Below are 15,433 nucleotides of genomic sequence, written 5' to 3' on the forward strand. Positions count from 1 at the left end.
GAAGTTGGCATCTCAATAGAAAATGAGAGATAATAAGTAGGGTGAGGATAGGGAATGAAGGGCCTTGAAAGTGAAGACAGGTAGCTTACATTTGATTCAATCCTGAAGAGGGAGCCAATGGAGGGATGCAGACAGGGCAACATGGTCAAAGCAAAGGAATAGGAAAATGATCTTTGCAGCAGCATTCTCAATTCTCGGAAGGATAAGACTGCATTTGTCAAGGCTAGACAAAAGGATGTTACAGTGATCAAAATGTGAGAAGACAGAAGCCTGGATGAGAACTTAAACTGCAGTTGGATAGGAAAAGCCATATCTCAGAGATTTTATGCAGAAAGAATCTGCAAGCTTTAGCCTTAGTGTGAGGACCTAAAGAGGTCTAAGTGAAAGATAACGCCCAGGTTACAGGCCCGAGTGACAGGCAGGATGGTGGTGTTGTCTGCAGTGATCAAGAAAGGAGATAGTAGGTAGGACCTGGACAGAAAAATTACAAGTTCTATTTTAGCCAAGTTGAGCTTGAGATGAGGTCTACACTTCCACAAGGAGGGAGGTAGGTAGGTAGGTAGGTAGGTAGGTAGGTAGGTAGGTAGGTAGGTAGGTAGGTGTGTGTGTGTGTGTGTGTGTGTGTGTGAGAGAGAGAGAGAGACTTTAGTCTGGACAGAAGATGACAGGTCTGGAGTAGAGAGTCATCAACTCAGAGTTGATAGCTGAATTTGTGTTTTAGGATGAGATTACTTAGAGAGGAGATATAGGGAAAAGACAAGGGGACCAAGGACAGATCCCTGTGGAACGCACTGAGAAAACTAGATGGTGATAAGGAGGATCCTCCAAAGGACATCCAGAAGGAGAGAACAGAGATAAGGGGGAATTAGGAGAGGACAGTCACAAAAAGACAAGGGAGGAAAAGATTTCAAGAAGCGTACGGGCTGACTGTGTTGAAAGCAGCGGACAGGTAAAGGTTTCAGAGTAACAGCCGTGTTAGTCTGTATTCGCAAAAAGAAAGGGAGTACTTGTGGCACCTTAGAGACTAACCAATTTATTTGAGCATGAGCTTTCGTGAGCTACAGCTCACTTCATCCGATGAAGTGAGCTGTAGCTCACGAAAGCTCATGCTCAAATAAATATGAAGTGAGCTGTAGCTCACGAAAGCTCATGCTCAAATAAATTGGTTAGTCTCCAAGGTGCCACAAGTACTCCTTTTCTTTTTGACAGGTAAAGGAGGATAAGGATCTAATACTGATTCTGAGCTTTGGCTAAGTAGAGGTCATTACAGCCTTTGATGAGAGCCATTTCAGTGAAATACAAGGGGTGAAAGCCAAATTGGAGTGAATCTTAAATAGAATTAGAGGGGGGGGGAACTCCAGACTGTGTGTTAGTGGAGCAAGGTAAGTCTTAAGCCTTAATTTTGAGGTGGCTGATTTACGAGCTCTTCTCCCTTGTGGACCATTTCCCTTGAGCCACAGCCTCTCTTAGTTGGCTTCCCTATCCTAACAAGATTCCAGTCTTAATCAGCCAATTATCAGGGACAACCCAGGGAGTAAACTTTCTGATTTGATTTGTCTAGCCACAACCTTAGAGCCATTCTGAATGCAGAGAGCAGTTGATGATATAGCCTGGAGTTCTTTGATTCTGCTCAGTTTGAAAACAGAAAACATGGTAGCACTCTTATTTGGAAGTCGGTCCAGGGAACTATTGTCAAGCATGCTGCCATAGACTCCAGCACCTATACGTAATCCCAGGAGAACACTACCTGCAGTTGCAGCAGGGCTGGCAACTGGTATTGCTGCTTCCGACACCTGCCCTGAATTAAGGTTTTATATGCTTGTGTGTTAACTGGGCTCACAGACAGACCAGCTGCTGACACTGTGACAGGAAACCCCCTGTTGATGATCCTACCTTGGCTCTACATATTGGAGCCTGATTTGGGTCAGAGGAAATTCATCGCAGTCACAGTACATATCTAGGTCCTATTTTGGGAGAGCTTGATATTGCCGGAAATGCTCCAAATATTGTGTAAAATAGGATTAATCGATATAATGCCAAATTTGGATGTATAGACAGGCATCTTGAAGATCCAGGGAACAGGCAAATTCCTGAACTGACTGACCAAATCCCTAATTTGAGATTTGATCTTTCTCTAACCCTGAAATGAAGAATTTATTTTCATAGATACACAGATTAAGACCAGATGGAATGATTATCATAATCTAGTCTGACCTCCTGTGTAACACAGGCCATAGAACTTCCCTGAATTAATTCCTGTTTGAACTAAAGCATATCTTTTAGAAAAACATGCAATTTTGACTTTAAATTTCCAGTGATGGAGAATCCACCACATCCCTTGGTAAATTGTTCCAATGCTTAATTACCCTTACTGTTAAACATTTGCCTTATTTTAGTCTGAATTTGTCTAGCTACAGCTTCCCGTCATTTTTATTTGTAATACTTTTATCTGCTAGGCTGAAGAGCTCTTTAGCATCAAATTTTTGTTTGCTATGTAGGTAGTTATGGACTGTGATCAAGTCACCCCTTAACTTTCTCTATGTTCAGATAGCCTCAAAGAGCTCAACCTGTTTATCATTATAATGGATATTTTCCAATCCTTTAATCATTCCATGGCTACCCTCCGAGCGATCTCCAATTTATCAATATCTTTCTTGAACTGTACACCCCAGAAAGGGACATACTATCCCAACAGCAGTCACACTAGTGCCAAACACAGGTCCAAAACTGGGCACAGTCCACCGCTAGTCTTGGGAAATGTGAAGTACATTTAATAGGTCCTGTTCCCACTAAATTCTAGGAAACTGGAATGATTTGGGGGATTTGCTACAAATTCTGCAGGGTGTCTACAGTCTTGTACATCCTGCCTCTTTTTGGTGCTGAAGCAAGGTGACTAAGTAAAAAAAGCTTTTGGAATGGGACTCTCCTCAAAAGTCTCAGGGTACTGCATGCAATACCCAATGATCCGAAGTGGTGTTAACCTCTGCATTTAGGAAGCGGCAAAGATGCAGTATGCGTCTGCATACCTTCATGCTGATTGCCTGGGGCTCCTAATTACTTTTGTACCCACAGAGAAGCGCACAGATTTTTTCCTCAAAAAGAAGCCTGCCAAATTCTTTTCCCTGGTTGATGGGGGTAGGTTTAGAGAGGCAAGAGCCGACCAAGGTTGAGATTTGTACCAGTGTCTGCAGGTGGTGTACTGTGGGAAGACTCTGTTTTTCCTACAGCTTCTGAAGCTCTTTGCCAAGCAGGATTGCTGTCCTAAAGGGTAGAGGAGCTAGGCTGGCCTTGGCTATCTAATCAGTTGACCACTACTTCAGCCCTCGGGGACCTCTTTACTGTTATGAACATCACCCTGGCTCCTAAGGTGGTCCTGGTTAAGCTGTATGTCACATCTGCCATGAAAAACACTGCAGCTTCCAACAAGGGCAGCATTTCAGCCATCACCATCTATTTATCCTTAGCATTAGAGAACAAGAAAAATCTGTGCATTCACCAAATATTACCCTAGAAGGATAAATCACATACAGGGTCCCCTGCAGGGTTCCTGAGCTAAATGCTCCTTTAAAAGCAGATTTGACCTCTCTCTTAAGCAACCGTTTTAAAAGGAAAACACGCCTTCTGATAGGTACTATCACCCATTTTGCCACTCTTGAGGTGGCTATATCCACTGATAGACAGTCAGATCTTGGCATTTTTTCCTCTGTTGGCAGATATAGGATCTTCACAAGCCTGCCTGCAGGCAACTTCTTAATGGAGATTTCTACTCTTGAGCCATCATGTCTTGTTTTTAACATATGGAGTTTTCTGGGACCTATATGAACTAGGTAGGATGGGATTGCTTGGTATCAGATCACCTGGCTCTTCCATTTCCAATTTTCAGGAGCTGAGCAATCCTGGAAAGTAAGTCTGATAAGTCCTTCCACTTGAACAGCCTGAACTTCCCTTTCCCCCCTACAATGCCAGAGGATCCTGCATCTCTTAGGGCTGATCCTGATCACACTCATCTTCTCTAATCTCTTTTTCTTCCTCTTCTTCTGTGGTCCCTTCCCTCATCTTGCTTTTCCACAGAGCAACACACTTCGGAGTCCTGGTAAAGCTCTCATGATAGTATTGCAGCACATCCAAGGTGGCTTAGATGGGGGTGGGATGATTTGCACCAGGGCGCAGCAGCAGCATTCCCTCCTCTTATGTTGGGCTCATTTTACTATCCTGTATGCTTTCAAGGCAGAATTTAAAGACTTCCTAAATCCAAAATCAGTCAGTCAGTCAACCTGGGTGTAAGCAGGGAGCAGGTGCTAAACAGCCCCCTTTAAGCAGGCGGTCAGCTTCCTTGCTACTTTAAGAAGGGGGGGAACTACAGAGGAATGCTCTCAGGGAGAGCAAGGGGGTAATCTAGCCCTCATAGGTGGGGAGCTGCTGCCATAGTCCAATGACACTAGGGAAGGTATGTCAGCCAGATAGTACCCAGCTGGAGTCCTCCTACTCCCCAAGTATGCTTACTTCATCTATCCAAGATAAGTGCTAATATATGAGAATGCAGAACTCTGACGTGGGAGAGGAGCAGTGAAAGAGTCCCAGTGATAGTATAAATTTGTATTATTGTTTTGAAATCAAGATCTTTATAAAGTTCTGTATAATAACTTTACAATCCAAAGTTACCTATAAAATTCTCCCTCTTTCTAAAAATAAAGCAGTCAAACTTGGACTTCAATTTACATTTTTCATGATTACCATTAGATTAATCTTTAATTGCCATAAATTCCCCCCAGATTACTTTACTTCCTTTCCATGTCAAGAATGGTTAGAATAGAATATTTCCTTTTACAAATAAGGCAAGTATTTATTTAACTGCCAAAAGATTGTCTCTTGAAGCCTCTTACAAAGGAGCAATAGTATTTCTCAATTTTTAAAAATATCAAAAGTTTTGATCTAGATGCATTAGATGTGAACCTTGTAATCACAGAGGTTTCTATTTTAAACAAAGTTATGTGTAAAGTGTCCCAAAATATTTAGATATTTAGGGAAGAAAGCACGTATCTCAAAACGGAAAAGTCTCTCTCCTGATATCACATACCTGGTTGGTTAGAGGTTGTTGAATCTGGTCAGTGTAGGATAAGGCAGAAACCTGTTGGTCATTTATGTTCTGCTGCCGACGATCGCTGTACTGCTGATGTGAATGGGACATCTGTCCAGCCATCTGAAGGCCAGCAGCATGGAATGAAAATGACGGTGCAAGCCGAACAGATGAAGGTTTGCATGCTGAAGTCTCGCCTCCTAGAAAAACAATTCACGATTTTAGTGTAATGTTTACATCCTCGTGGTATTTGCACCAGTTGACCTCCATTTCCAAGGCCATAAAATAAATAATACCAGATAAAATAATACTTTGTACATATACAGCAGCATTAATCCAGAGATCTTAAAGTGCACAAAGGTGAGTAAAAAGTATTATTACACCCCATTTTACAAATGGGAAAGTTGTGGCACAGAGATGCATTGAAGTGACAAACTAAAAAATGTGTTAAAAAAATTGTTTACCTCCCACTTTTACAAGTAACATCTACCATTATGACTGAAAAGAGATAAGAAGAAAATATAGTTGTCTGGTTTCTCTATTTAATGCCACGAGAGATCTTTCTGTATGATCAATTTCATCATTTCAATTCTCCTGGATCGTGAGAGTCTTTCACACAGCAGAAAGGGACAAAACATAAATGTAAACGAATAGAAAATATTGCAGAATCATAACAAAAGAATAGACACTCAGGTGGAATTAGAGCTGTTCCATATCAAGCAGAGGGGAGAAGTGAAAACAGGTTTCATGCATTCTAGGTGACCTTCTTAACTAACTGGGCTAAAAATTAGAAGTAGGGCACAAAAACTTCCCCCATTTCATGAATTTAGTCCTTTAAAAAGGCTTGAAAACAAAACATTTCGAGATGAAGTGTTCCAAAACTGACTTCTTTGATTTGCCTAATTTTTTTCTGAATTTTGTTTTTTGGGTCAACCTGAAAGATTTATTTTTATTTTTTAAACTACCAGCAAATCAAAAATCTATTTTTGCCCAGCTCTAGGCAGAATACTTGGAAAACAATATTTTAAAACTAAACTAGTTTTAAGCGGAAGCGATAACAGATGAGGTACTGGTGGGTTCTGACATATTACCGCTATGTTCAACTTGCTAAAAAGCAGGTTTAATTGACAAGGTTAAATGGGTCCAGTTGCTGAAACCTTCTCTATACCAGCTCTCCTACGGATGCTGATCTAGTGGTAACACCACTGAGATTTTTTTTCTCCCCTACAATTTCCTAATGTAGGCAAGTCTTCAATTCTGAACACTAGACCACAGCTCTTTCCAAGATAAGACACTTCAAGAATTTTAATGAACAATTTTTTTAACAGGCTGATACCAGAAAGCTGTCTCTGTTAAAACAAGGTTTCCTCATCTTGAGTATTTTTTTTTTTTTAAATTATGGACATCGCTGCCACAACCTAGTGCTTCAAAAGTCTATGACTACGACAAAAGAGACACCCCAAAGGGAACTTTTCAAATTATGCTGACACACAACACTTGGTAAAGTAGGAATTTTTTAATTTCAGAGTCATTTAAACAATAGTTATAAAATGTCTTGGACACTGTTTAAAATAGAGGATAACTTCAGAGCCCTGTGTATGCTGCAACACAATAGACTAAATTCTGCAGCAATAACCCATAAATTCTTTAAAAGCATTAATTTATTCTACCACCATTTTTTATTTACTGAAATTTCTAAAATGCAATTTAAGGTCCGTTTAAAGGCCTATCCCATACATTAAAATAACTAAATAACGGAAGGACTGCCCATATCATATCCGTGCAGTCTACCCCATCCCTGACATCAGAAAAGAGACAGAAGATGGTTTTGAAGTGTGCCCACAATGTTAACAAACTTGGACTCTGGCAGACCAAAGTGGGAAGCAAATTCCAAAACAAAGGCCCTCTGAGCAGGATTCCTCTCATTTATACTGAGACAGCTTCAGCTTGAGTACCTCTGATCTCAATTGTGGCTGAATACTCACAGAGAGAAGAGTACTGTAACCCTTAACTCCCATTCACAGACACCCTCACCTATGATTCGTAATTAAAAATACCAATAAAATATGTCAGCGATTATTTTCAAAGATGGGAATTTTTGCTATGATCTCCAAGGAGGCCAGCTACAATCCCCAGGCCTCTGCTCCCAAGATGTTGTCCAGGCGCCTTGACAAAAGTAACCTCTTTCCCTGAAGCATTCCAGGGAAGAGGATAACTTGTATACAGATTCAGCAGCTCATTTCCCTGGGGCCTCAGCCACTCTGCTTTTCTACAGACAGCCTAGTTCACCAATCTACATTTCTGGATCCATATTCCCTGACTACAAGCTGGACTCTAGCCCTAACTCTCTGACCCCTGTTGCACAGCTCCACCAGGAAGTATGCACTACAACCCAATTTATTACCTTTTAGGCAGGAAAAACTGAAGTGCAAGAGGCAACTGCAGGGCAGGGAGAGACAGACATATAAAGGCTGGATGTTTTGTTGCATCAAAATGGAAAATTCTGTGACCAAAATGCAGAGTTCTATAACACCTTGAAAAATGCCAATTTTCCCAGGCACCATGGAGTCCACAGAGCCCTAACTGGGTTCACTCCTTTTAAGAGCTACTGTTTCAGGTACTCTGCAGAGGTCCTTTCATTGGTTTCCACTCTGCTCAAGGTTTTATCTTAAACACTTTTTAGTTTCTGTCCTCCAGGGTTGAACAGAATTTTATTTAAAAAATACATTTGCAGCACAACTCTGTGGGAAAGAGTAAATTCAGAAGCAACCACAGTTGTGGAATCATGGAATACATGGAACCCAGAACTTAGGATGTGCCCTTACAGACACCTTGTCTAGGTAACCAACAGTATAAGGAGGGACTACCATCAATGGTTGGGTCTCTCTCTCCACCATCCTCACAGATGTAAAGGCAACCAGAAAGGATGTTTTCATTGAAAAGTAACAGGGAACAGACTGCCATCAGCTCAAACAGAGGCCCAATCAGGGCCAAAAGAACTAAGTTAAGGTCCCATGGTGGCACTGGTTTTTTTAAACAGTTGAAAATACCTTAGCCAGGCTCTTCAAAATCTGATTACAATTGGATAAGAAAAGACACTGTGACCTTCTATAGGTGGATGGTGTGCATAAAGAACTACCAGATGGACTTTCACTGAGCTGAGAAACAGGTTACTCTGCTTCAAGCCCAGAAAGTAGTCTAAAATCTCCAGCACCAAAGTTTCTTGTGAAATCAGGGACATCTGATGACACCCACAAGAAAACCTTGTCCATTTCACCGGGTGAGCATCTCGCAGAGACTTTCTACTGTTCACCAAAATATTCTGGACAGGTAAAGAGCACAAATGCTCTACTTCCAATATCCATCCAGCAGCCCAACTGTGAGATCAAGGGAATTCAGATCTGGGTACAGAATCTTCTCTTCATCCTGCAACAGCAGATCCAGAAGCAGATGCAAGGTCCTTGGCTGGCAGATTGACAGGTTCAGGCTGCTTGGGAACCAAAACTGCCTCAACCACAGGAGAGCCATGCATATAGTTTGGCCAAGTACTTTCTTCTCTTGCAGAGCACTCTGGAAATCAATGGAACCGGCAACTAAGTATACACCAAACCATTAGATTAAAAAGGCATCAGACAAGGATCCTGGGCTTATGTCCCCTGTTGAGCTAAAAACCTGACACACTAAGAGATTTGCAGTACACCTACATAGTTAAACAAAACCAGGCTCCAGTGGATCTAGAGGTAAAATAACTTCCAGAGAAGACCAGTAACAGAATACTTCATCAGTAGTCTCCACCCACTTAAACCAAGCAGTATCTCACTCAAGCTTCATTATAGATGACAGCTGCAGTAATAACACAGACATACAGATTTCTCAGATGGCCAAGTTCCATTACATTTAGGGCATTATATGTTAAATACCTTAAATACAACATGGAAGCCAAAAGAAAACTAATCAACTGAGCAGCAGTGTTGCTGTATGTACGCTTATTGTGAAGCGCAATTTAATAAGTGGGCAACTGCATTCTGTATCAACTTCTGGACTGTTTCAGGTTGGAGGCAGCCCAAATTAACCAGGCTATTCACTAGCTGGAACAATTCCACATAAAAATGTGCAAGGTTTCTGTGCTTGGTTCCACAGATCAATTCCACCATGCAAACCTTTTCCATGAGAGGCCAGCACATCAATGTCAAACACTCAGAATTTTAACAACTGGAATACAAGGCCTGTTGAAAAATCTGGAAACCAACTGCTCCTAACTTTACCAATTCCTGCATGGAATGGAGACACAGAGAAACTGAGAGAAAGTCAGGCTTCTGCTGATGAATACAAGGTCAGCCATCAACAAAAACCACCACCATTCAAAATCTGATCCTTGAAACCTGATCTTGCCTGCACCACAGACCTGGTTCAATGCCACTTCCAACCCTACTCTAGCACATCTAATCCTTATGTAGTCATTACAATATATTGAAAGCCAAGAAAGATCCAATGAGTTAGAAAGAATAAATAAGTAGGCAGAATAGCCATCCTAATCCCACTAACCTCAGGTGGGACATTGCACTACAGAAACAGTAATATTTGAGTGCACCCATCTAATCTGTGAGGGAAAAAAAAAAAGCTAGGCCTCTTGGTGGTCTAGACTCTTCAGATGAAAATCCTGGAAACTTCCGGGAAAAACATAATAGATCCGCTGGCCAGGAGGGTTCTGGAACCTCAAGGGTGGTCATACTCAGCAACTTCAACTTCCATATAAGTAACACCAGTATTAGTGTGTGATCTTTTAGTTTACGGGGTGACCACCGGATGCTTTCACACCATCTCCAACTCTCACACTTAGCCAAATACACTCGGGACCAATTTCCAGTATGGGAGAAACCATATTTACTTTTTTGGGCCAGCAACTGCCACATCCTAATGAAAATCAGGGCCTTTCCTTCATTTTACTAGGGAAGCAATCAAGGCTGGTTCATCCTTGAAAATATTTGATTATTCAATTTTCAACTCATCCTGGGACAACAAGACACCCACCTACAAAGTAAAGTTCCCAATGAGTACCATGACTTGACGATCATTACAGTTGACACTTTGGCCCCAAGCCACCATAGACCATCATAGCTCAAATGAACTGCTGTGGAAAAAATGTATAGGCAGAGGATTACAATGAAAGTAGTACAAAACTGGACCCTAATTCATCTGCCAATAGCACAAAAAACTATTCACAGGACTACACCATCACAGTAAAGAAACTAAAGCAAAACCAAAATCATGGCCAATGTAGCTGTTCCACATAGCAAACTAGCAAATCAAGCAGAATGCAATCCAGAGTTGGACCCAGAATTCAAATTACAGCAGAGCTCACATTCTTTGCTGGCTAGATTGTCTGAATAGGAATGGAGCTAAATGAGGCAGAAAAATTTAAAACTCAGAGACTTTAAGGCCAGAAGGGAACATCATGATCATCTACTCTGTCCTCCTGCATAAATCGCACATTACAGAACCTCACCTACCCACCCACTCCTGTAAAAGATACACAACCTCTGGCTGAGTTACTGAAGTCCTCAAATCTTGATTTATACACTTCAAGTTACAGAAAATCCACCATTTACTCTAATTCAAACCACCAAGTGAGCAATGCCCCATGTTGCAGAGGAAGGTGAAAAAAACACCAGGGTCTTCTGCCAATCTCTTCCTGACCCCAATATGTCAATCAATTAGACCATGAGCATATGGGTGAGACCCTCCACCCAGACACGCGGGAAAGAATTCTCTGAAGTAATTCAGAACTCTCCGCCCCATCTCGTACCATTGGAGATATTTGCTAACAGCAGTCACAGATGGGCCATAAACCATTGTAGGCAAGCATACCATCCCCTTCATAAACTTATCAAGCTCAGTCTTGAAACGAGTTAGGATTTTAGCACCCACTACTTCCTTTGAAAGGCTGTTCCAGAACTTCACTCCTTGGACGATTAGATGCCTGCATCTCATTTCAAGCCTAAAAACATACTGAAGGCCAGTTTATAGCCATTTGTTTTTGTGCCAATAATGGCACTTAAATAACTCCTCTCCTTCCCCGGTGTTTATCTCTGATTTATTTACAGAAAGCAATCATATCTCCCCTCAGCCTTCTTTTGGTTAGGCTAAACAAGCCAAGCTCTGAGTCTTCTCCATTCCTCTGATCATCCTAGCAGCCCTGCTCTGCACCTGTTCAATTTGGCATTCATTTTTCTTAAAGAAGGGAGAGCAGAATTGCACATAGAATCATAGAATATCAGGGTTGGAAGGGACCCCAGAAGGTCATCTAGTCCAACCCCCTGCTCGAAGCAGGACCAATTCCCAGTTAAATCATCCCAGCCAGGGCTTTGTCAAGCCTGACCTTAAAAACCTCTAAGGAAGGAGATTCTACCACCTCCCTAGGTAACGCATTCCAGTGTTTCACCACCCTCTTAGTGAAAAAGTTTTTCCTAATATCCAATCTAAACCTCCCCCATTGCAACTTGAGACCATTACTCCTCGTTCTGTCATCTGCTACCATTGAGAACAGTCTAGAGCCATCCTCTTTGGAACCCCCTTTCAGGTAGTTGAAAGCAGCTATCAAATCCCCCCTCATTCTTCTCTTCTGCAGACTAAACCATCCCAGCTCCCTCAGCCTCTCCTCATAAGTCATGTGCTCTAGACCCCTAATCATTTTTGTTGCCCTTCGCTGGACTCTCTCCAATTTATCCACATCCTTCTTGTAGTGTGGGGCCCAAAACTGGACACAGTACTCCAGATGAGGCCTCACCAGTGTCGAATAGAGGGGAACGATCACGTCCCTCGATCTGCTCGCTATGCCCCTACTTATACATCCCAAAATGCCATTGGCCTTCTTGGCAACAAGGGCACATATGCTGACTCATATCCAGCTTCTCGTCCACTGTCACCCCTAGGTCCTTTTCCGCAGAACTGCTGCCTAGCCATTCGGTCCCTAGTCTGTAGCAGTGCATTGGATTCTTCCATCCTAAGTGTAGGACCCTGCACTTATCCTTATTGAACCTCATCAGATTTCTTTTGGCCCAATCCTCCAATTTGTCTAGGTCCTTCTGTATCCTATCCCTCCCCTCCAGCGTATCTACCACTCCTCCCAGTTTAGTATCATCCGCAAATTTGTATTCCATACATAGTATTCCAGATCAGTTGTCACCAGTGCCTTGTATAATGGTAATAACTAAGGCTAAGATTTTGTCATGGATATTTTTAATAAAAGTCAGGGACAGGTCATGGACTGCCGTGAATTCTTCTTTATTGCCTGTGACCTGTCCCTGACTTTTATTAAAAATATCCATGACAAAATGGGAAGGGACTGGGCAGCTGCGGCATGGCTGGGAGCTCTGGGGCCCCACGATTTGGGGGGGCTCAGAGCTCCAGGGTTCCCCTGCCCTTTCCCCAGCGATAGGGAGCACTCTGGGAATTCCCCTGCCACCGCAGCATTGGGGAGCTGCCAGGATCCCCGTGTCCTTCACAGCAGCCGGGAGCTGTGGGGTACCCACCTGCCTATGGCGGCTGCAAGCTTGGGTGCCTGCTGCCTCAGGCAGCAGGGGTACCTTACAGCTCCCTGCCACTGCAGAAGGCAGCAGGACCCTGCAGTTCCCAGCCGCCAGGGCTGAAGTCACGGATTCCGTGACTTCTGCGACCTCCATGACAAAACTGTAGCCTTACTACGAAGTAATAGCCTTAGTAATATCACTTCCCTAATTCTACTGGAAATACCTCATCTGATGCATCCTAGGACTGTATGAGCCTTTTTCACGGCCGCATCACATAGGCAGCTTATAGTCATCCCATGATTGACCAATACACCCAGGTCTCTCGTTGTCCTCTGTCGCTTCCAACTGATCTGTCCCCAGCTTATAGCAAAAATTCTTGTTGTAAGCCCATAAGTGCTTGACCTTGCACTCCTCTGCATTATTAAATTTCATCCAATTTCTATTACATCAGTTTTCAAGGTCAAAATCTTTTTGTATGATATTCCAGTCCTCCTCCATATTGACAATACCTCCCAACTTTATGTCATCTACAAATTTTATTAGCGCACACCCACTTTTTGTGCCACGGTCATGAAAGAAAATGTTAAATAAGATGGGTCCCATGACCGATCCTTGAGAAATTGCGCTAGTAAGCTCTCTCCAGACTGACAATTCTCCTTTCAGTATAACCTATTGCAGTCTCTCCTTTAACCAGTGCCTTACCAATCTTTCGATTCTCGTATTAATCCCAACTAATAATTTCCCACGTGGAACTGTATCAAATGCTTTACTGAAATCCACGGAGATTAGATCTACTTGACCAAACTACATTACCCATTCCCAGAGTTTGGCTCCATCGCACTGGTGAATCTCAAGAAACTCTGGAAAAGATCAGAGCTACCATATGTGAAATAATTCAATAATTGTGCCGGCTGGGAAAAGCACCTAATGGAAACGATCAACGCCTTCCACTCGTAAAAGAAACCATCGCAGCCTTGTTTCAGAGAATCTCCCTGAAAAACTAACTTCACCTAATCGTCAGAAATTGAATACTTGATCCAGAAGACCATTCCAACTATGACCTTTTCTTCAACCTCAGACTCTCAGGCAAAAATCTGTGAGGAAGTGGCATGTGCTAACATCCTGGATGCCTCTCAACTGGGCTTCAGACAAAGACACAGTATATGTGGTACCACTGAAAGACCCTGTTTTCATGGTTATGGCTATATCTCCACAATTTTCATTATTAGATAGACAAGGCATAGGCAGCACAGTACTTCAACAACTCAAGTCATTTCTTTTCAGGACCCATAGTTGTAGCTGTAATTGCTCATCTAAACCATCGTTTATCTTTTTCTGCAAAAGGTAAACGAGATCAATTAAATATAGTGAGAACATAAGCTCCTCTTCCAATGACATGAGGCTTGCCAGCAAATCTCAGTTATATTGAAGGAACACCAGCTCAAACACCTCTGCTTGATATTAACTGAGATAATAGGTCACTGGTTCAGAGACACTGTCTCAGCTACATCCTAAACCTTTCAAGGCTTATAAATCAAAACACAGCATCAGCTCACTGAAAGCCACTGCTGCTGCTTTTTCGAGAAACTACCTGGGACACTTTCCTTTCTTTGAAAATATGCGTCCAGTTTGACAAAGTTGGGTAAAGCATCTGTTATTTTTCTGCCTCATCACTGAGCCTGGATGATCTGGTACTGTCAGTGATTTTTTTATTTTATTTTTTTAAGATTAAAGAAAGGAGGAAAAAGGCCTGTTTTTCATCTCCAGCCTACCAGCAAACTTTGCTCTTTCCTCCCATAAGAGAACTTGATCATGGTAATCTGAGTATGTTACCTCCAGAGCGGATTATTGTAATTTGCTGTATCTAAATTGATGTAAAAATAATGGACAGGCTCCAGCTGATACATAGAGGCTGCCCACCTCTTTAATAAGTTAAGACACTCTGAGTGCATCATTTCCTTTGCTCTGGTCCCTCAACTCTCTCCCAGTCTTCCACTGTCAGTTCAAGGCCTTGGTCCTGATCTTTAAGGCCATTAATAGATCAGATCCTAGCTACTTAGAAGAATGCAAGAGCATCCACAAACTGCCATCCAAGATGCATTCCTCAGGGACAACAGAGATTATAACGCTCAGAACAAACCATGCAACTCAAAAGACAAGGCAGCTTCAGTCTAGGGCAGGGTTGGGCAAACTACGGCCCGTGGGCCGGATCAGGCCCCTCAGGGCTTTGGATCTGGCCCACAGGATTGCCCCCCATGGGGGGAGGTGGGGAAAGAGCTCCGTGCATTGCCCTTGCCTCCAGGCACCGCCCCCCGTAGCTCCCATTGGCCGGAAACAGGGAACCTGGAGGCGTGGCAAGGGCAGCGCGTGGAGCTGTGTGCACTCCACCCTCCCGCAGGTGTCACGCAGGGATGTGGTGCTGGCCGCTTCCCAGAGAGGCACTGCGTGGGGCCATGGCAAGCATGCAGGGAGCCTGCCCTGGCCCCAGTGCGCGCCGCTGCCATCCCGGAGCCACTTTAGATAAGCGGTGCTGGGCCAGAGCCTGAACCCCTCCTGCACCTCAACTCCCTTTCCTGAGCCCCCTCATACATCCCGGACCCCTCCTCTGCCCCAATCCCTTGCCCTGAGCCTGTTCCTGCACACCGCACCCCCTCACACACACACCCCAACCCCCTCCCCTGGCATACAATTTCACCACCCAAATGTGGCCCTCGGCCCAAAGTTTGTCCACCCCTGGTCTAGGGGATCCAGATGTGGAATGAACTTTCAGAAAAGATTATAATGATCCAGAGCTTGACCACTTTTAGGTCACCATGCATCATAACTC

General features: G+C 43.1%; 1 protein-coding gene across 1 annotated transcript in view; it reads right to left on the reverse strand.

Moving 5' to 3' along the window:
• DYRK1A (dual specificity tyrosine phosphorylation regulated kinase 1A) overlaps nt 1-15,433 on the reverse strand; it is a 138,499-nt gene that overhangs the window by 32,990 nt on the left and 90,076 nt on the right. Inside the window, exon 3 of the mRNA XM_074970077.1 lies at nt 5,078-5,277. Within this exon, the coding sequence (XP_074826178.1) occupies nt 5,078-5,277 (200 nt within the window). The remainder of the gene's footprint in view (nt 1-5,077; nt 5,278-15,433) is intronic.

The sequence above is a fragment of the Natator depressus genome, chromosome 1 (assembly GCF_965152275.1).
Source record: "Natator depressus isolate rNatDep1 chromosome 1, rNatDep2.hap1, whole genome shotgun sequence".
Classification (NCBI taxonomy): Eukaryota; Metazoa; Chordata; order Testudines; family Cheloniidae; genus Natator; species Natator depressus.